General features: G+C 39.8%; 3 protein-coding genes across 4 annotated transcripts; all 3 read left to right on the top strand.

The window, feature by feature from the left end:
* The first annotated feature begins 709 nt into the window (after positions 1-709).
* On the top strand, positions 710-8,926 carry shisa4 (shisa family member 4). 2 transcript variants are annotated; one of them, XM_029432529.1, is made up of 6 exons: positions 710-978; positions 2,686-2,863; positions 3,643-3,648; positions 5,400-5,536; positions 5,624-5,845; positions 6,492-8,926. In XM_029432529.1, exons 1-6 carry the CDS (start codon positions 900-902, stop codon positions 6,530-6,532), a joined length of 663 nt encoding a protein of 220 aa, XP_029288389.1. In that variant the 5' UTR covers positions 710-899; the 3' UTR covers positions 6,533-8,926. The 2 variants fall into 2 exon arrangements, with proteins under 2 accessions (XP_029288389.1, XP_029288390.1); XM_029432530.1 differs by lacking the exon at positions 3,643-3,648 and having other exon boundaries at positions 713-978.
* A 1,250-nt stretch (positions 8,927-10,176) lies between these two features.
* lmod1b (leiomodin 1b (smooth muscle)) lies at positions 10,177-15,382 on the top strand. The gene is made up of 3 exons (XM_029431368.1): positions 10,177-10,775; positions 11,827-13,587; positions 14,308-15,382. The coding sequence occupies exons 1-3, from the start codon at positions 10,488-10,490 to the stop codon at positions 14,332-14,334; spliced, it is 2,076 nt and encodes a 691-aa protein (XP_029287228.1). The 5' UTR covers positions 10,177-10,487; the 3' UTR covers positions 14,335-15,382.
* Positions 15,383-17,120: 1,738 nt separating this feature from the next.
* timm17a (translocase of inner mitochondrial membrane 17 homolog A (yeast)) lies at positions 17,121-22,207 on the top strand. Its single transcript, XM_029431369.1, has 6 exons — positions 17,121-17,211; positions 18,194-18,293; positions 19,000-19,063; positions 19,587-19,715; positions 19,925-20,035; positions 21,312-22,207. Exons 1-6 carry the CDS (start codon positions 17,186-17,188, stop codon positions 21,386-21,388), a joined length of 507 nt encoding a protein of 168 aa, XP_029287229.1. The 5' UTR covers positions 17,121-17,185; the 3' UTR covers positions 21,389-22,207.
* The last annotated feature ends 757 nt before the right edge of the window (positions 22,208-22,964 follow it).

Raw genomic sequence — 22,964 nt, forward strand, 5'->3', positions numbered from 1 at the left:
TGCTCACACAGATGTCTGATCAGGTGTAAGCACCTGTGTATGGGCTTTAATAGGTTTAGTTTATTTATACTCAACCTATTCAAGTTTTTCATTTTTAGATGCAATCTGCAGTTTGTTAGTATAAGACAGTTTCCAGTTTTTAACTTATTTTCTTTTATTCAAGAGGTTTGATTTACTACCACAGTAAATGCCTTTACAATTTCTTCTCACTGTTAAACATTATGCTTTCTTTATCAGGTGCATGTTAAAATCCTCTTCTCTCTCCGTCGGGGCGGGGAGGGAAGGAGCGCTCTGACCTCTCAAGGTACATTCAAAGCTGCTCGTAAACATGAGTGACTTGTATTGCGTGGTGTGTGATTAGTTCTAAATAATTTAGCATTGTGATGAAATAAAGATCCAATAAGTCAAATATCTCTATAATATTAGTTTCTCAAAAATAATGACTTAGGCCTACTTATCTTGAAATAATTCAAAAGTAGTACAAAAGAATGAGAAACTCAAAATAATGAGAATTGTCCTTCAAATTATTATTATTAGGCATTATTATACTGAGTCATTATTTTGAGACACTAAGTCAATATAATTAAAAATGTTAGTTTCTCATTTTAATGACTTATAGGATCTTTTTTTTCAGCTCATTAGTGGACTCTCATAATGGGCTTCTTAATGGATATTCCTTTCCGACGTTTCAGGCAGCACGTGAAGGCAACATCCTCATCGTCCCGGCTGAACGGCGTCACAGCCGCGATGTGTCATTTCGACAGATAATTTACCTGCTTGTCTCCTATGCTGTTCCCGAGCCAAGACGATGTCTGTGAACGACCGTTAGTCCGGTTATTCGCGTTCATTTACACTTCTTCTTTAAAATACTGCTCGCTTGGTTTTAAATTAGGACGAGGATGATGTTTCCAGCGGGCAACATGTCGCTCATCGCGCTTGTTTTGGCGCTGCTCGCCGTCGTCCTCTGCACTTCTCAGGGTAAGATTACGGATCATCAGCCAGGCCGCTCCGCTAGCTAACGGTCCAACGGTAGATCCCTGCCAACGTCCGCCGGCATGGCCGTTATTATTTCAGCCGTTACAGGCAAACTGCTGCTTTCTGGTTGTTAACTTTGTAACCTCGATGTTAATTTTTGCCTGGAAAGCTATTAACGTGAACTGTTACTAAACCACAATGATGTTAGCATCCATTTGTTAAGTCCTCTGAACTCTTACTGCTTTGTATGTGTTGTTTAGCTAAATTAAGTGGGAATCTTTGGTTGTTTTTTTTACTTGAATAGCTAGTTAATACTGATAACATTACAGTTAGCCTCGTAACTTAGTAGGTTTCCCTGTTAAACAAATCCTATATTACCCAAAGCTAAAGAAATTAATTTCAAATTAATCAATAATATAGTATCCCTAGAAGCTCTAGTCAAGTGCTAACTTTAAGCTTTGAAAGTAATGTTCCTTTTGCAATACAGATATTGTGTCTGCTGCTGTCACTGCCAACTATCATGAAAACAAATATAAGAATGTTTTAGTCAAAAATAATGCATCTGTTGAACTCAAATCACATGCAGATGTAATGTATGGACTGCTTAAGAAAGACTAACAGAAGTCTGCTGATTTACACAATTCTTATGACAAAATACACAAAACCATGTTAATGAAAACCATGTTTTTATTGATGAATAATGTTACAAAAATGCATTTATTTTTAACACAATTTGCTGATCTGCTCAGCTTCTATAATTCAAGACTTGCATATCAAGCAATGAAACTTTGATTCATTCAGAAATACTATTATTAATATGAGGCAATAAAGACTATTGCTTTTTTATTGATATCTAAGCTTCACTTAAAAAGATCAGCATCATTACAAGGCATTATGTTCATCAACATGTTGCAATAATATCAAACTAGTTTAAAGACGGGTTGCATAAAGTAGTGTAAAAAGCCAGACAATACGAATACTACACTAATATATGTTGTAATATCAAGGCTTAGGCTATATTAAATGGCAGAATAAGTATTCTCAATGCCAGCTCTCAAAAGGTCAGCATCCAAATCCGTTTTAGGAGCCAAGTCTATAAAGATCTTCGCTCAACAATGAACTGCAGATGTTCTCTGATGGAGTTTCAGAGATATCAACAAGGGAGAGCAGCTCTCTGAAGATGCATGTATTGTTGATACAGTATTCAGTCACGTTGTATAGTCAAAGATACTTTATTTGCCAGTGTTCCCACAGACGTAACAAAGCCCATGTAAAATTTACAAGTCGGTGTGACTTTTAGCAACCTGCACACACGGGGCTCTTGTGACCAGGCTGTAATTTAGTGTGCCTGAAATTCTATCTTGTGGAAAACATAATCATACCTGCTCCTTCCTACTCAATTTAGGACTTACTTTGTGTTTGTTCCCAAATGTGAAGATTTTGCTACTTTGCTTTTTCTTAAATCATAGTAAATTGAATATTTTGGATTTTTCGCCTGTTGGTCGGACAAAACAAAAAAAAGATTTTGGGCGTTATGGGTTTGTAACAATTTAGTTTTTTATGTTTTTCTAGACCAAATGATTGGTCGGTCTAAAGAAAATAAAAGAAATCCTGAAGTTTGAACTGCGGCTTCCTTGTTTCTTTTTGATCATCAAGATCTTCCCTGTAGTGTCATCCCACTTCACACTTTGTTTTGCATTTGTTTTGCAGTCAGTGCGAACGAGGACTGTCTGTGGTACGTGGATAGAAATGGCACCTGGCACAACGGCTTCGACTGCCCTCTCATCACGTTCTGCTGCGGGAACTGCCAGCGGCGCTACTGCTGCCTGGACGCCTTTAAGATGATCACAGAGAGGGAGCAGAAACGCTGCATGCTCTTCCAGTTCAGGTGCGGGCAGAAGCAGGGTTTTAATCTAATGACTTGTTTATTTATTTACTCGACACCAAGAGTCAGTGTTCACAATTCAAGACTATCACTGCAGGATCACATTGGTTTTCTGAAGGCAGACGGATACTTTAACATCCTGCTAGAGGACATTTGTTGGCACAGTCTGCACAATCAGATACCTCCTCAAACATCTATAACATAAATGGTTATAAAATAAATGGCTGGCTGGCCCTTACCTGCCGTATTTCCTCCGTGATGGTGCGTCACGACCTTGCATTCATTTTTTTATAATTAATCTTTTGTGTTGAGATTATTTTGTCCCACGCACTGTTCCAAAAGTTAAAAACAAACTTCCATGTTAAAATTTAATTTATATTTAGCATAAATGCTATAACTTCCTAATAAAATATGTAAAAAAATAATACTAATCTAATATCCAAAATCAATCAATCAATCAAAAATATTTTATCATGTAGCAACGCAAAATAAGATCAACTTTATTAATCCCACGCAGGGAAATTAAAGTTTCACATTCGCAAAAGTAAGTACTAGAGCACATGAATAGTATGGATAAGTAATCTCAAAAAACTACATTATGAGCATCGACTGCAGGGGTCGGGAACCTATTCGATAACGCAATATGGCTCGCAGACAATTTTGAGTTGACATGTTTTAACAAGTAATAAATAATTATATTGTGTCATTTTAAAGTAAAACATTTAGCAGCGGATTTGGTTTTTACTTCTCCCCTCTCTTTCCTCCGCTCTCTCTGGCTGTAGGTTAAGGTGTGTTCACACGTGTGTGCTTCGCGAAACCGAGCAGAGGACAAACTGCACAAAGCAAGCAGTAGACCGGGGGTGTCAAACTCAAACACAGAGAGGGCCAACATTAAAAACTGGGACTACGTCGAGGGCCAAACACGGTCCACATTTATTGAACAGGATACACATATTGGATAAAGTGAAAAGATATGGAACATATTTAAGTCAACTGCAGACGGATTGCTGAGCAGTTCAATTTAAATTTCTGAGCTGCAAAGTCGGCAAATGCGCTCAGTTGATCAGCAGAATGCTGTCGGGAACACAGCGGGGGAGATGTTTGTCAGTGTTTGGAAACACGTAGTGACCAAAGTTTCCTTCTGCATCAGAGTCTCCCACAGGCAGCTCGGCATCACACATGTGCGTGATCACACGGCCCTGAAGCTGCAGGTTTAACAGTGAGATGCTTTGTTGTGTCGCACAAACAGTCCAGCTCACATCGTCCCAGAGATCTGTGGTGTGTTTCCCTTTGCTTTCCAAAAACTTTCATTCCATTCACATATTTAGATTCTTCCTCAAATGTATTTCCCCGTGGTTGTGCCATGCATTGATTTAATTACCAAAACCGGCGGGCCAGTTATGACAGACATATGATATTTTCTCGCGGGCCGGATATAATTGCCTTGAGTTTGACACCCGTGCAGTAAACACTGAAACGTGCACATAAATGAGATAAATAACGTAAGCGTTTAGTTTATCTAATAAAAGAGCACGTGTTCAATGAAACACTGATACCGCTATTAGTACTCAGAGACGTGTTATATTAAAAAATGCACGCATAAAGTTGCATTCAAATGTATTAAATATATGGCTCTCAAGGAAATACATAGAAAAATATTTGGCTTTTATGGCTCTCCCAGCCAAAAAGGTTCCCGACCCCTGCTCTACTATATACAGTATGGAGCATAACAGGTTTCAATAGAGTGCAGTAAATGCACCATACATATAATCAAAACAAATAATCACAAAGTGAGTACAAACATTTCACTTGAAATAATAGAATTTGGTGATGGGTTGAGTGTCTTGTGTGTGCAGATGAGGAGTGTTAATAATATTGTAAATGTCAACAGTTGCATCAGTACTGGGTTGATAATGTCTACAAGGGGATTTGAGTGGAAAGTAAAGTTGACGGGCCTCATATAAACATATCTAGAAAATATCGTCCAGCATCACTCTGCATTCTGCCATTCGTAAACTGCCTGTTCTCATGTCCCACTGGCTGTGTTTGACCTAATGGCCCTGCTTTGGTCCCCCCCCCCCCAGTGTAATATGTCCTCATTAGGTGTTCTATCACATCAGCTGTCCCCTGGGACGGATCGTGATAATTCTGGACTAAGCAAGCTTGTACCTGAGAGACCCTTTACCTCCACAGCATCCATCACTATCCAGTAGAGAGCCGACAACCTGCAGCTTATTAAGTCCAGTGGGAGATGAGAACAGTGGGCGGCGGAGGCTGAGCTGAAAGGGAGGGCTTTGTTCCTTCTCTGAGATTACGAGGTGATGGAGAGATGCAGCGTGTACGTCATTAACTCGGATGTGATTTCAGGGTCAGTCAGGGGTAAATAGTGTTTTCTGAATCCAAGGCTCCACATCTTTACTTTAATCCACTCTAAAATAAGGCAAAAAGTAGCGAGATAGAAGAGAGGAGGAACCACGTGAAGCGAGATGATCAAAGTAAGGCTTTGTTACTTAAATCCTCCTCTTGTCTCTCTTCCCAGCCCCACCACTTTAGCTGGCATCGCCTCCTCCATCCTCCTGTTTGTGGCGATCATTGCGACCATGGTCTGCTGCTTCATGTGCTCCTGCTGTTACCTCTACCAGAGGAGGCAGCAGAGGGGCAGGACACCTTATGACGGTGAGACTTACTCCTAATTAAGTCTTCTCTTACAACAACCATGAGGTTCTAGTTTTCCTTCACGGCAGTCTACTTTTTGACCCACAGTCCAGCAGATCCCCATGGCCAGCTATCCAGTGGAGCCCATGTATGATGCGTATGGAAAACCACTGGGACCCTCCGAGTATGCACATGCAGGCTATGCACATGCAGGTTATGCACATGCAGGTTATCCAATGGCGCCTCAGTACCCTGGCATGCCCCCACATTACCCGATGATGCATTCTGGACATTATCCACCACACCTGATGGATCCTACATACAGCCAGGGTAAGAGTAACTTTAGATATAGAGCTGCAACAATGAGTTGACTATTAGAAGAATAATCAATGCAACTATTTTGATAATTGATTTTCTCTGCTTTATATTGCATTAAACGGAATATATTTGCAGTGTGGACAGACAAACAAGATATTTAAAGACATTTTTCACTATTTTCTGTCATTTTTCACGATTAATCTAGAAAATGATCTGCAGATCAGTCGCTAATAAAAACAACATACAAACAAACAATGTGCCATTATATGATATAAAATAGAAACAGTGTCACCTACCTTTGGGAAAGTGCAGTGGCTCTAATCATGTAATATTACTCATTAAATATGATGCACTTGTTTTTATTGCCCTTCTAACCGCTGCAGTAAAAACAGTTAAAAGATCAACTTTGATGCAAGATACAAGAAAGGCATGAACTCTTTTAATTTGTAATAACTCGCCACGAGTGCCATCATAAAGACAAATTGGACAGTTTTTAGCTGCTCTCGGGATGACAAAGCTTGACACCACTTTAGGTCATATCTCAACAGCTACTTGTGATGAATCCGACTGATATTTATTGATATGTTATTCTTAACGTAGTCATATTAGTACATAAAGATCTGACTTTATTTTATCTTTCTGCCTCCTTGTTTTTCAGCCCCTCCACCTTACTCTCCACCTCAGTATCCTGGTCATTGATGGGCTCATCTACGCACACACACACACACACACACACACACGCACACACACACAGAGTGGGAAACAACAGCAACTGAGAGAAAGGACTGTTTCAAAAGGAGAAGGCAGCAACACTCTCACGCACACACGCACACAAATTAACGCTACAGCTCAACTAGCAGCAGGCACTTTAAAATGTTTTGTTTTTTTCTATGTTTATTTACAATGTTGTCCTACTTTTCTGGAGTATTGAGGTGAGTCAAATTATGTTCTGCAACCTGACGCCTGATCGCTCCTGCCGGGTTTTGCGGAGGCCGTCACACCATCCCCCTCTGTGCTGCCACGTTGTGCTCTGACAATGACAGGGTGTCACCTAAAGACAGAGCTCATTACCTTACAGAAGAGGGGTCAGAAGGGATTTCCTAAAAATGATAATGCACTCCCTCTTTAGTTATTGAAGGGAAAAATCATTTACGTCCTTACTTTTGTTAAATTTGAATAAATTGATAACTGCCGAAGGCTACATTCCAGGTCACACACACGCTTCAAATATGATTACATGATGTTTTTATTTCTGTATTTGATGTGTGTTTTTCCCCCCAGTAATGTGGTAGAGGCTAAAATGAAAAACAAACTGCATGTTTGATTTAAAAAGGTGACATGTACGGCTCTAAAAGGCAGCGTGATGCTGTCTTAAATATGCAGAAGGATTTTATGGTTTTCTTAATTCTGTGTAAGAAGCCTTTAGTCGCTCGTTAGTTTCAACTTCGTCTCTTCTTTGTATCTGACTCGACTAATTTACTTCATGGTAGTATATTAGCGGCGCCATTCTAATGCAACATCTCGACATCAGCATGCTACTCGAAGTCATCTGTCCTCTCATGCTTCTTTTCTGGTTTGAAACGAATTAGAAATCTTTAGATTAATCCCATAATGCCAGGTAGGATGTTTTCCAGTGATTTCATGTTAAATGTTTATTTCTTGTAACCTATCAGGTCAGGGGAGTTGCAGGTCACGCTGCTTGGTTAAAACAAAATGTCCCATCTTACAATAATTAACCATGAAGAGGAAAAGATTAACTATTTAAATGCATATTTTGAAAATCTGTTCTTCAGCTGAATATTTTATGATATTGTAACAAGTTATTTTAAACAATGTGTTGTTATTTTAACATAAGATATGATGTTTTACCATTTTTGGTATTTATTATTGTTATTATTAAGGTTACCTTTTACTGTGAATGGGTTGTCACCTTGTGGACTAGCTGCAAAGCCAAAAATCACTACTGTTGAAAAGGTACATTTTGTTGTCTCTTTAAGGTCATAGTTTGACATTTTGGGAATCAATCAGGAGTTTCTTTAAATCCTTAACATTTAGTAGATATACTGGATATATATTGCAGATATCTATAATTCCATTGAGGTCACTTCAGATATTTGTTGATATCTAGAATGAACATTTTTGATATTTGCAATAGAATCTTTACTGGGGAAAAACTCATTTCAGAAATCTACAATCAAAATGTTAGTCATCAGAATTTTAATATCCGATATCCCAAATGAAAAACCGTTCCAGATATCCATAATGCGCATTGTATGCTAGCTCTTTCCCTCTGTTTACAGTCATTGTGCTAAGCTAAGCTAACTGTATGTGAGTGGTATCAGTCTTCTCATCTGGCGTTACTTGACAACAACAACAACAACAACAACAACAACAACAACAACAACAACAACAAAAAAGCAAGTGCGTTTCCCAAAATGTCAAACTACTCCTTTTAAATTCACATTTACAGATTTGGGCTCAAGTGAGGTCAGGGCCTGTAACCTGTAATTATTCTGTATTTGGGTTAAGTTAAGCATCTTGGACAAACCCTGTGCCCTTTGTAAGATGTATGAACAGTAAAACATCAAGCATGTGTTGTACAGTTAGCTGTCTGACTACTGATAGGTGACGAGTACCTTTATTCGGGTGTAATGTATCTCGAGTCACAATGAGACATTAAAAAACTCTGTTATGCTGATTGATCAGAGAAGACTGAGACTTACTGCTGTAGCTCGTCTCCAAACAAGAACTATTACTGCTGCTTTACAGCATAACTTGGTTCCTCCGATGGCGACGTCCATTTGTACAGAATTGTTGAGCCTTTGTGAAGCACAAAGAGAACACTGGACTCTTCTTTGTAAGATGCTTTCATATGTAGTTCGACATAACATTTGCTCAATGATGTGTTTATTTGTGCTTCTAAACCAACTCCATGAGTGTGTTTACGGAAACTGACATCAGTTGGCAGAATAACTTGTCTCGATGAATGGCTTTTTGTCTGTTGTCATATGGATGGTATGACATTGTATAATAAAGTGAGTGAAAAGGTTTTATTTCTATTAACATAAAATTTAACTTTGGAATGTAAAAATCCATCTGTCTGCTGTGTCTTTCTGTTTTCAAAAGTAGTATGTGTTTACATACGTTTGACCACTAGATGTCCATATAAACCTCCAAACAATGTTAAATATGTTCACATGTTTGGCTGAATTTATTCTGCTCATTGTCAATCACTAATCACATCATGCCCCTAAAAACACTGACAATCATTATTTGTCATCCGTGCTCAAGCTATACAAGATTTCATTGTATAGTTTGTCTTAAAACTGTGACGTGTACAAGTATACATCTCTATGTACAAGTATACATCTCTATGTACAAGTATACATCTCTTTCACAGCCCAACTGCACACCAGGAGTTTTTAACAATATTAAACATTTATCATGAACCAAAGAAATGAGAATTCTAACTTCATATAAATGTGTAGCCATGTAAAATATAGCAAATGGCTAAAGAACATATACTGTATAACGTTTTGTAAGAAAGGAAATAAAAGTATAGAAATACATATAAAATAAAAATGTATGCAATTGCGAGTAGCATTAGAGATATTAATTTATTTTTTAATCTTTTCATTTGTATCTGTTCTATTTCTATTTCAGAATTTTACCCATATATATTTTTGCAAAGTTTATTTATTTTAAATTAAATATTTTAATATTTCAATTTGTATCTGTTATATTTATATTTACGATTTTTACCCATATATATTTTTGCAAAGTTTATTTATTTTGACATTTATTTATTTATTTTGGTCCTTTTAACAGAATATTCTTCTCAAATCATCTTAACTGAGTAACTTTCAGTCAGTAATTTCAAATCTATTACATGATGTGTGCTTCTTTAAAATCTACCAATTCTCTAAACTTTAAGTACCGTTGGTGTAATAACCCGCAGGATATTATTCTTCACTGCGCACCAGCATCATTGGCCTGTTGTTGCTATATTAAGCTTTAATAAGTTTCTCCCAAAATGTTGGGAATGTGTACATTCAAGAAACCGTTTCTAACAGAAACACTGATGTTTTCACTGGCAGAAAATGTGAAATTCTAAATGTCATTACTCAACAAAAATAAAAAGATAAACTGGTCTTAATATAAACATAACTTGTGTAATAGGAAGTCTGTGTAACTATGCTCTGTAAACTTCAGCCCTTCCCATTACCTTTAAAGGAGTGTGTACCCTCAACTAAATATGGACATGCACTTTTACAGGATTTCGAAGAATGTCCCAGCCTCACAGTCCACTTTGATGATGCGAGGCTCTTGCAGTTCACTGGTACCCCTCACTTCAAGACTGAGAGTCCAGCCTCTTTGCAACAGGATTGATGCCTCCGGTGGCTTTGTGTTGAGCGGGGCGCGACAGGACAGCAGGATACCAGCTTTGTCCTATGGGAATCCTTCTCACCATAGGAGAGAAATAACCAGGTTTCCTACACAGTAGGGAAAAGTATGGAATTTGATTTGAGTCATTTCCAGGTCTGGATAATTACGGAAGAAAGAAAAGAGAGGGCAGAAAGATATTAGTGTTTCCAGACCTACTCTGATTTAAAAAGTCAGCATCTTCTCCACGGGTGTAGCAGCCTTAACAACCATGTCCAGGAGAAAGGTGAGGGGCCTGACCCGTACGGGCCGTCAGGTCAGCGAGGACCCAGATTTGGACAACCTGCTGTCCACCCTCTCCCCCGAGGAGGTGAAGGAGCTGGAGAATGACATGATGAAAGTGCCGGACCTCAAGCCGGAGGATGAGAAGATCATCGACAAAGGGGAGAGCCAAGCTGTGCAGCCGCCTACGGGCAACAGTGTCCGAGACGTTAAACTGGACAGCAGACAGGAGAGTGACCGCAAAGGGAGGCTGAGCGAGAGGGAACAGTCATTTGAGGTTTGTGAACTCGAATCTTTATCTGCTTTAGTGGCAAATGTATGTTTGGAATTTGACTTACGACTCATTACTCCCTTAATATGTTTGTATTTGAGCAGTTTTTAATAAAAAATGATGGGAGTTTATTCAATTACATGACAATGTATGCACTTATGACTGATAGATTGCAGCATTATGTAACATCCACTGTCCCCGAGGTATTCTAATGATAGCTTTCATGTGCTATTTTTTATTTTGCTCCAAGCAAAGAGCCAACTGAACATCATGCACCCAGACTCCCACAGCTCATAATAAGAGTAGAGTTGGCTTCTGTGCCAGGAAAAATACTGTTTTCCCCTGTGAGGCTTCCTTACATGCTTTTCACATTCTTAATCTTCTTCTCACACTGGGAAACACAGCATCAGAAACACACGGAAACCTCTTTTATTCCTGAGACATGCTATGAAAGAGTCCTCCTTATGTGAGTGTCGGGGAGCCAGGTTTCTTGCAGTCTGTGTGTTTAAAGGAGAGACACTTCAGTCGATGGAGCGGAGGCCCTGCGGAGCTTCTTAATCCCGGCCTGATGGAATTCCTTGGTTGATTGCTCCTACGCTCACTGCCTTTTAAGGATACATCTGCCAGGGCCACGGCCTCACACAGCCAAACAGATGGAGACTCACAAATCAACTCAAAGCGACTCGCTGCAAATGTATTCGTGCACTGTAAAGAACTGCCTCCTTCTCCCTTTGCTGACTGTAAGCACCCATGCCATATTGTGACAGGGAGCGTGTGTTTGTTTACAGTGAGCAGATGGACGAGGAGCTGTTTGACAGTAAAGGAATACAGTATTTAAGTAGAAGGTGTTATATCCTACTATACATGCCATACATTATATATTGTATATCTGTAGGAACAAGGTCTTAATTCTGTTGACTTGTGAGGCTTTAAACTCTTCAAAATGTTGGTTTAGGGCACTACATCCTTTGACACTCTAGGATCCTATAACTATTTTTGGTATTGGCATATATTTAACTGCTTTACGTTGTGACTCCTCATATTCGTCCTCCTGCAGGGTGACACAAAGAAGGAGAGCCGGAAGCAGGAATACCTGAGGAAGATGGGCCTGAGCCAGGAGGGGAACGACGACGTGACAGTAGGGCTACAAAGACAAGCCAGTGTCTCAAGTGAAAGAGATATTAAGGCGGACGACAAAAACAGCAAAGGTCCCGAAGGTTTGAAAGAGGAGCGGAGTCGTCTTTCCAGTAGATACAGGAAGCAGGAAAGCAGAGAGAGTGACGTGACAGAGGAGACCAAAGACAAAGAGAAACAAGAGGACAATAAGATAAGAGACAGAAGAGAAAGCAGAGAGAGCACAGGTAACAAAACAAAAGATATGATCTCTAAGTTACAGGACAAAAAGGATGAAAGCAAAGACAGGAAAGAAGACAGGAGAAAAGATGAGAGCAAAACCAAAGACCTTATCTCGAAGCTACGAGAAAAACACGAGAAGGAAGTGGGCAAGGAGAAGGAGAGAAGATCTGAGAGTTTCAGGACTCAAGGACTTGTCTCTAAAATGTTGGAGAAGCAGAGCAAAGCACAAGAAAGCCCGAGCCCGGAGAGTAAATCAGAAGAGAAGACGCCTAAAGCGGAGGAGAAGAAAGCTGAAGATAAAAACAAGCCTGAAGTGAAACTTGAGCGACAGGCATCAGAGAGAGGTGAGGTGCAGGTGAAACACGACAAGGCGGAGAAAAGGACAGATAGAGAAGAGCTGGTTAACCATAGTGACCACGTGAAAGAGAAGGAGAAGAAGGTTAGCACGGAGAAGACGGTGGAGGAGAAAAAGGACAAAGAGGAGGGCAGGGGAAAAGTTCAAAAAGCTGAAGAAAGTGAGAAACTTGGCAACTGCGTGGTCAAAAACAGCCCCAACAGCAAGGCGAAAGAGGAAGAGGAGGAGGAGGAAGACTCGAGCATGTTCGATGAGCTGATGGAGCAGGTTCGCAGCAACGACCCCTCCCTCATTGAGCTCAACGTCAACAACTCAGAGGTCATCAAGACCAAAACACTCATCGAGTTTGCAGAGGCTTTGCACAAAAACACCCACGTTAAGAAGTTTGCTTTGGCTAACTGCCGTGCGGACGACCACGTGGCTTATGCCATCTCAGGCACGCTGCGCAGCAACAACTCCATCACCAGCATCAACGTGGACTCCAACCATCTCACCGGCAAGGGCATCCTGTCTCTGATCCAGGCGCTGCCACACAACTCCACCTTGACTGAGCTCCGCTTTCAAAACCAGCGTCACATCTGTGGCGGGAAGACCGAGATGGAGATGACCAAGATCCTGAAAGAGAACACCACTCTGCTCAAACTGGGCTACCACTTTGAGTTAGCTGGACCCAGAATGACTACGACAAACATACTGAGTCGCAACATGGACCGGCAGAGGCAGAAGCGCCTGCAGGAGCAGAAGCAGGCCCAGGCCAACGGGGAGAAGAAGGGGACGCTGGAGGTACCCAAGGTGGGGGGTGGAGGATCTCTGAGAAGCTCGCCCAGAGCGTCGCCTAAACCTTCTCCAATACCGTCCCCTATGCCATCGCCAAAGCTGACTCCTAAAAGAGGAGCTGGAGGTCTGGCTCCACCACCACCTCCGCCTCCTCCTGGGGGGGGACCGCCACCTCCTCCGCCTCCAATGCTGGATGTAGACGCCCTGAGGAACTCTCTGACCCCGGTGTCGCAGAGGAAGCTGGATGCAAAAAGCCCGGGCGGTGGTAAGAACACAAGGGACCAACTGCTTGCCTCGATCAGAGGAAACGATAAGAAACAACTGAAGAAGGTGCGTAAGATTAGGGGTGTGAGAAAATATTGATTGACTTCAGCATCACGATATTACGTTTTGTGATACTGTATCGTTTGTCAAAAACAAAGTGTCGACTTTTAATCAATAGTTAAACTTAATGAAAGAGTGTCCGCACACCGACACAAGTTCAACTGACTGACACAGGTGTTCTGCATCGGGGCTAATTAAGTGAGGCTTGAATCTGTTACCTGTGGCCGCCTTGAAGAAGGTCTCTGCTCGCTTATTAAAGGTTTTTGCGGATGCTCTTTTTCATTAAGTTTGATTGTTTAGTCAATAGTTAAACATATATATATATATATATATATATACAATCTGTATAAATGCAGTATATGTTTCACTACACGTGTCTCCTTTACATCATTTTATTTACTTTATTTATTAACCTATTGAATCCTTGTATTTATTATTACAGGTAAGCGTTCATTCCGTTGCTCAGATTGCAGAAGAAGTAGTGCTATGATGCAGATGTTATTACAAGGACTGTGATAAATGCAAATGTACATCCCACTGTTTTGATTACATAACATTAAGAATATTATGCATATGGTTTTTAAAAAATCACAATACATTGAATCTGTATCTTGATACATATTGTATCGCCAGATTCTTGCTAATACACAACCCTACGTAAAACGGGTTGAAGGATGGGTTACCTCTGCCACAATAAAATCTCACATACTTATATTCTTCCCACAGGTGGCGGTGCCAAAGTGGTTGCAGTAATATTTCCTGTTGGAAGAGAACAGGTTTTCAAGAAGATAAACTCTACACTCCCCGGATGCAGTCGAAGAACTGCGCTGTGGGACAGATGGAGAAAAGTGGAACACGAGACGTCCATCGGTCGGGTGACGAGCCCTCACTATGAGTTCTCCCCTCAAACACTGGACCAAAGGACTCTGTGGAGAATGAGTGATGCAGGGCTCTCTATTAGCCATAAGTTTTGCGGTTGTTTGTCTTCAGTACATATTGACGCTTTGCTGGTTATTTGCACTAGATAATATGAAGCCCATCATATAACATGTTGGCTTATGTATGTATCTGAATGTGAGCGTGGTGGGAGTGTGATGAGCTTATTAATAAGAGATACAAATAACTCTTTATAAAATTCTAATATACAAAAACGTTTATCGGTGGTATAGTGGACATTAATTTGACCATTTATTTATTTGTGGAGAGAGAATCCACCTTATACTTGTAAGTTGTAAATCTGTTCAAACTGGGAATTCTTAAATGGCGGAAATATCAGGGAATTAACAAACATGGCGGCCTGACTTAAGAAAATCTGAGTAGGAAAAAAAGAAAAGGGTCAAGGTGGTTTTTGATTGTGTGTCTCATTGCCAAATCTCAAGACATCTCAGGCAGGGTTTAATGGATTGGAAAGCAGCCCAGTGGAATCCTGGTGCGTGACGAAAGAGTTTTAACATGGAAATAATTACATAATGCATTTTTATCCTGAAGTGCAAATGGCTGTCCTTCAGTATCTGATGTTGTATGTTGTACAGAATCATTCTATTCTGGGTGTTTGGATACATAACTTGTAATGTTATACATCCGCATGTCTTAACTTTAGGGGGATTTGTAAATCCATTACTGGCTTACTTTTAAGTGAATGTCATTCTTAAAGATATTTAATGTATTAAAACAAAAAGTCAGAGGGGCACTCATATGTGCGCTGTGTAATGTAATGCTTCTCTGTCATAGCTGATTACACATGCCTTTCCAACAGAGCCTGTATGTCTTCAATAAAAATATTCTGGTAAGTTTGCAATGACAAGTCGCAAGTGTAATGTTATGCCTGGCTGATATCATTAAGGAGAATATGTACAGTTTATGTAAAGATGAAATACAACTGACTTTTGAAATATTTTTCAGTACGATAAATCAAAGTATGTATTAGAAAAAGAAAAGAAAAGAACATATACATAGATATCATTAATTTCAGTTGGTTTATAGTCTGTATAATAATATACTCAGGTATATCCATTTTCACTGTTTACATTACACTTCAGATCCAGCTGTTGCTAGATACCACATTATATACAGAGCCATACATAGATACGCATCTATAGCCAACAACTAACCTGCAGCATAAATAATAGTTTTAAAGGACTCCTGTGATACTGCATGTGAATCCTGACAACTTCCGTTAATGTGAAGATTTACATGCCTGTGTTTCTGCAACCAGAAATCAAGAACATTTCTTTACAAGTTTAAAGCTGCAGGGAAACAGTGGGAGCTGGTGAGGCAGCCATCATCCTGAGAACAACACCACCAGGCCAGTTTATGTCTCCATCGCCCTGCCTCAGCCTCTGCATCCACAAAATGCCTTTATTTGGGCATTTCTCAATGAAAGCTTGCTCTGCAATTCATTCCTTTCTCGTTCCTAATAATGGGCTGCAGGCCAACACTCTGTCTCTCGGCTGTAGCTGCTCCCCTGACCAATGACACTGATCTCAGATGGAGGAAAAAGAGGGGAAGGATTGAAAATGTTGAGATTACTGGTTGTTCAGCGCCAACAAAGGGGATGCGAGGAGAACTTGGAGATTATTTTGTATACAGAAAGTAACATAACTCAGTGGACATTCTTATATATTCTCGTGTTGTTTGTTGTTTACATCAGGTATAGTGTAGCATAAGTCTTTAAGTTGACTGTATGTTAAGGAGCCTCCCTCTTTGTAACATGACCACATTTATCTGCCAGGGGACACCAGGGCAGAAATTAGCTGGTGTGCAACTATTGACCCCCCCTTTCCTGGAATATAACATCAAATCCAGAATCCAGTTTATTGCCAAGGTTTTCACATGCGAAGAATTTGCTTTGGTGTATTGGTGCATAACATAAAGTAAGAGAAAAAGGAAATTAAAAATAAAACCAAGTAATACAAAAATCTAGAAACACAATTATAGAATATAAGAAAATAAATAAATAATACAATATATCTCAACATGAACCAAGGTTTGCTGTGTCAATCAGATTTAAAACAAATGTATCTAAGAATATATGAAAATACAATGTTTCCTCTTATTTTCTTGCAATTATTATTATTATTATTATTATTATTATTATTATTATTATTATTATTATTATTGCTGTAAAGCACCTTTTAAATTCTGCTTTGAGTGCTTGCTTACTTGATAAATCTATGATAACAGGAGAAACTTTATAAGGACTTAACTGTATGGCTGCACACGTACCGGGCGTCTGGCTACCTTGATATTGGACCCCAGGGTCAACTGTCAGTCAGAAACACTGACGTCAATAAATAAACAACGGCTGGTGAGTACGGTGTCCCTGAAGTCCCAAAAATACATATTTTTCTTAAAAGTTGTTTTAAAGCTAAAAACTCACAGGATTACAAAACAACAAGCTTAAAATGTTGATTTTTCTAATCCTATCAGATCATAACCCTCTGTTGCCACAATGTAACATTACTCTCTCATGCTAACCTATTTCTCATGCAAGTGGCGCATCACTTAAAAACATATGAAATTTCCCTTTAATTTTCGGTTGTTACGTCAGGTAGTCCATAAGCGTCACGTGATTTCACGTCAGAGGGAACAGCAAAAGAACAAGATGGAGGAATATGCCAGAGAGCCATGGTGAGTCTTATAACCAGATAAAATGTCCTTTGTACCCTGTGTTTTACTAACTACTCTCTTTCAAGTAACGACCACTTTAAGTGTGTATAATAATTTGTATGTTACAACATGTGGCATAACCCAAAACATCTCAAATCCGGATAGTTACCTAGCGTTAGCACAAATGCTAACTTTACATAGAAATGTAAAGGCGGTGTGTGCTAGCATTAGACCGTCGTTGCTAATCACGTTGTTAGTGACCTTGTCGGTTTACTCGTCCACATGTCGTTACATTTAGTTAATTCACTCCAGTCACTGAGTATACAAGGTGACATATGATCTACATTGAATGTGAAGCGATGATGTGAACATTTGATCTGTTCAGTTTGAGTTAAGGATGTGGCTTTAGCATATTGGTAAGCAAGCTAAGTTAGCCACCTGTGTGCTAATGTTCATAATAATCTGTTGGGGGCAGCCAGAGGACTGCACAGCAGCTGCTGAAATCTGACATGTCCAATTTATCTGGAAACGCAGTTACTGAAATTAATAATGCATTTTGCCAGTATTCAAGATCAGTGACACGAGTAAAACCATGGTCCGGTTTAATGCACTTTGATGGTCCTGGGTCAGGTTTAGTTATCACCAGACCAGGTGGTACATACATTTTCCGCTCTCACCAAAATGTGTCTTGCATCACATGCTTCAAACTATCAACAGTAACATAAAACAACATACAGTCACTCTCCAGCAATCATCAAAAAGACGTGATAAGCAACATCTGAGAGAAAAACACCTTGTTTATGTTGTACCATACCATGTTAACTATAATAAATTATAAGCTACTTGTTCCTTGACACTCTCCCTTGTCTTCCACTCCATCATTGTAGGGTTTATCTAGGCTGAACCTACCATCATAGATCATGACATTGCCCTTGTCAGTGCAACTTCATACTATGTGCTGTACCTGATAATGACCTTTGCTAATGGCTGTCTTATGTTTTAGCCCCTGGAGGATTGTGGACGACTGTGGGGGAGCCTTCACCATGGGAGCTATTGGAGGAGGAATATTTCAAGCAGTAAAAGGCTTCAGAAATTCACCCTCAGTAAGTTCAGTCATGTAGTTTTACATGTTCCTTGCTGTACTGCCTACACCAATTTTGACATTCTTATGCAGATCGTACCACATGCAACTGGTTTGACTCCTGTTCAGAGCATGGACTACTGCGTTTTGTTATTGTCAGATGGTTAATGGTACAGTTAACTCTCCGTAGAGATGTCATTGTTTCAGCAGCTTTATTGTAAAACATTTTCATGATTTTTACAGTCCACTAAATAATCAATGGCTTCTATCGACCTGTCAGCCAAAGTGTTGGCACAATTCTCCCCCCCCCCCCCAAAAAAAAAGAGAGAACTTGTTAAGTTAAAAGGCTTTATTATAAAACAAAAAATTACATGAGAAAAAACAAGAGTATATGTTTAAATTAAATGAAATTCAAGTGCTTTTCTGCCAGAAAAACGCACTTAGACGCACAGCAAAAGGGCTTTCTAACACTCCTTATTTGGAATATACAGTACATATTTAGAAAAAGGTAGGCATATCTGTTTTTCCGTAGTAGCACACTTTTCTAAACTCTAGTACTTTCTCCAGTAATTTCAGTGACTAATGGAACTTGATTCTTCCCCTCTCCATTTTTTAAAGTCATATTCTTCAATTTTTGCATTTTGACTTCATCATAATGGTAGATATCCTGAGTGGACAAGGAAATTCAATTGCTCTGGGTTTTTTTCTTCTGTTGCTCTCTCCTGTAGGGAATGAACCACAGAATGAAAGGTAGCTTGACTGCCATCAAGACCAGAGCCCCACAGCTCGGAGGTAAGAACAAGCGCTTATTTGAAATATTATCTGCCTGAAGGGAAAACCTTATCTTAACTATCAAATATTCACTTTCTTTCCTCTGCTTCACAATGAACTGGAGCTGTAGTCAGCTGTTGAGTATTTGACACTAAATAAATACATTTTGGGCAGGGCTCCAGACTAACATCTTACATTGGTTGCACTGGTGCACCTAACTTTTTTATTAAGTTGCACCTGCACATAATTTAGGTTTGGTTTGCGGCTAAATGTTTCAATTCAGAATGTCGATGCTTGGACAGCAAAAGCACTGTTCCAAGTCATGCTTTGCCATGAATCTTTGATATATATATATACACACATACACACATACATACATATACACACACTGAATAATGTTGTCTGTTTTATCAATGTTGGGTCGAGATAAGTATCGGAGACGGGTGGTGGGTCTTATTATAACTTACAATGATGTTAAAATGGCCTAACAAAGTGCAAAGCATGTCATAACTGTTTCTTATTGAATCATTTTTTTGGGTTGCAGGAAGCTTTGCAGTTTGGGGAGGCCTCTTCTCCATGATTGACTGTGGTTTAGTAAAAGTACGAGGGAAAGAGGATCCCTGGAACTCAATTACAAGTGGGGCCATGACGGGAGCTATCCTCGCTGCAAGAAGTGAGTAAGCTTAGAAGAAGCTGGCAGTTTACAGTCAACAGATGGCACATCCATGCAAACAGTGATGTTGTACACTGAACAGAGTTTAAAAGGAAACCTGCTGCATTACCTTAACGTACAGTAACATCTCAACTTCCCTGTTTAATCTTCTTCTGTGACATGTGGAGACTAATGTACTGTGTGTGTTAACGTCCCCTGTTCCTCTGCAGATGGACCAGTAGCCATGGTGGGCTCTGCAGCCATGGGAGGTATCCTGCTGGCGTTGATAGAGGGTGCTGGAATCTTGCTTACTAGGTTTGCCTCTTCACAGTTCCCAACTGGTGAGTAACACCTCTGATATTGGAAGTTTGTGTCATTGAATGATTGCTGGAGGATAGATTGTGCGGTTGCTCCCTGCGCTTAAAGTTGAAAATCTCTGAACTTTTCAGAAAGCACTGTGGATTTCAATTTAGAAAATGAAGGAGAAGCTTGTTTTGGACATGTCGGACAGAAACTCTGATTACAAAAACAGAAAAGCCCATTTTGTGGGAGCAGATGGGCTGGGCGGACACTGAATGTTGGTGTGTGTTGTACTTTTATTGCTGACGCGTTGTATGACAGTAAGCATGGTGAAAAAAAAACATGGATAGGAGCCCAAATGGATAATAAAAAGCCATCACTGGGAGAACTTTTTTTGATGAAACTCTGGGATGACGGGCTCGGCAGCGCCCTGCCCAGCACAAAAACGCTATTTGGACGCACGCCCTCAGTCAGCCCAGTATAAATGCTTCCGTAGTTGTGAAAGATGACCTCTGCTGTAAAAGCAATCTCACCTGGTTGCTCTACACCTGACAAGTGTGTGTCTTTGTTGACTATGCTGTGTGTGTGTGTGTGTGTGTGTGTGTGTGTGTGTGTGTGTGTGTGTGTGTGTGTGTGTGTGTTGTAAAGTCTAGTTTAGCTTGACCACCTTGTATATCCAGTTTAACCACTGGGGTCAAAAGTGTAAATAGCACTAGACTTTTTCTCTGCAAGACATTTTGACATGTCATAGCAGGAAAAGCACAGGTGCAATCAATAACATTAATAACGAGTGTGTTCTCAGTAGGACACACAACAGAGCCATCGTTTAATGTTATTAGTTACACCTGAGCTTGTCTGCAGTGACGAGTCAAAATGTCTTCTGTGAAAGACATTTGTTCAATTCCAATAATGTGTACTAAATTCTAAAATATTGTCTTCTGATGTTCCTGGCGCTCTTTCACCACCACCTACAATTTCTTGTATTTTTTTCAAGCTATGAGCAGATCCCTTATTTCTATTGTGTTTTGCATATCGGGACAATAGTTTACTTCAACATCATACTCAAAAACCAAAGTGTTATTAGCATGTATATTGTCTTTGCGTATTCCCAATTTTGTTAAGCATAACGTATATAGTTGCAGTGCTAAACAACATACTAAAAATCTGCCTAGAATTAGTATGTTATATGGAATTGGAGCACAGCTCAGGTGTAGTTATATCTTATGGTATTGCCCACTTAGTGAACTCGTAGCAGCTGTTAAACCTCTGATGTTCCACCATCTCACTCAGAAGATAACTTGTTCTCTTTCTCTCCAGGGCCCCAGTTTGCAGAGGAACCTGCCCCGGCCCCCATGCCTGCCCCTTCCTTTGGAGACTACAGACAATACCAGTGAGAGGACTCCCCCCACTTCTTATCCTCTAGGCCTTTTTCTAATTCCTTGCTGAAGTTACAAAGAAGAAATGGAGATGTAAAAATACCACACCTCAACCAATAGCAACTGCACCTAACTTTATGGACTGTGTCAGAGAAGTGAAGGACAAAATGCATCTTGATTTTCCTTCTTTCAAGAGCCATGTACAGATCTGCCTTTTGCCATTCTCAGCCTTGTCATATACATCTGTTTCACTTTGGTTAAATACAGATCTGTGGTGAGATTTGTTGTTGGTAGGGACGAGGTGTGTTTCTGTTTTGTTCATATACTGCTTGTAGTCCAACCAGTGGGAGGTCAAGACAGCTCTGGACAACGATGAACCTAGCAAAAATATGTCACACTCGGAACTGTATATACAGTAAAGGTTGTCTGCTTGTATACACCTATGTTAGTCTTTATTTGCCCTACATATTGTCACCTGCTTGTGCTGGCCATTGACATTTGGCTGGCCATTTTTTTTTTACTTGATTTTAATCAATGAAGGCAAACACCAATTAGATATAATGCTATTCCAGTGGGAACTTCTTCTTTTTTTTTTTTAAAAGAGTGATTTATTTATTTTAGTCTGTAAAGAGTTTTACCAGATTGTTCCATTTTATATGACAGTGCTTTTACATTCAACACAAAGGTGTGCAAAAGGCTGCTAATGACAAAGGATGGCTTAGGCAGTACAAATAAATGGAGAAAATCAAGCAATGGATTGATGCATAATGTATGAAATCTGTATGATAGATTATACTATGGTACAATAAAGAAATAAGTTGTTAAGTGTGTCTGTCGTAGTCGTATGAATATATTCATGCCATTGCGTCTGTTCTGGCTTGTGAAAAGTGTAGATAATAAGTGAGAATGACTTTATATGTGTACTGTGCTTCTACAATTATCCACAATCCACGCTGCCGGGGCAGGATTGCTCATTCCCCGCTAGAGGGCAGTCCTCACAAACATTTACAGACCAGTGTTGCTCTTTCTTTGCTTGGCCAGAAATTGTGTAACTTACTCCTTTTAGGATGTGTTTACAAAAGCCACATAAGGGAGCACTTTTCTCTCACATTCTCCGTGCTTGTGTCACACACCTGCTATCTGTTTGAAGCCCGCTCTTGTGTGGTGGCAGGTGAAGGACGCTACATGAATAAGACGATGGGGGATGGAAACATTGACGCAACTTCGATGTCACCAGTTTGATATGTGGGGTCAGGGATTGTAAGTTTCATGGCAGAGCTTTACACTTACAACATTTAAACTAGACATCTGACTGCAAGATCATTCAAGAAGAATAAATACAGTATGGCCATTTACATGACACACACCTTAAATAGTCTGGGACTGCAACTAACCAACACATCTAAATAATCAAGTAATTGTTTTATCAACACCCTAACCCCCAAATATTCAGTATGCTGTCAAGACTTAGAGGATCAGCAAATATTCACGTTTATGTGACTGAAGCTTATCATTTCTTGCCATTTTTACTTTGAAAAGAACTTAATTGATCATCTATTGATACACTAGATCAGGGGTGTCGAACTCATTTTAG

This window comes from Cottoperca gobio, chromosome 5 (genome assembly GCF_900634415.1).
Source record: "Cottoperca gobio chromosome 5, fCotGob3.1, whole genome shotgun sequence".
In the NCBI taxonomy this organism is placed as follows: Eukaryota; Metazoa; Chordata; class Actinopteri; order Perciformes; family Bovichtidae; genus Cottoperca; species Cottoperca gobio.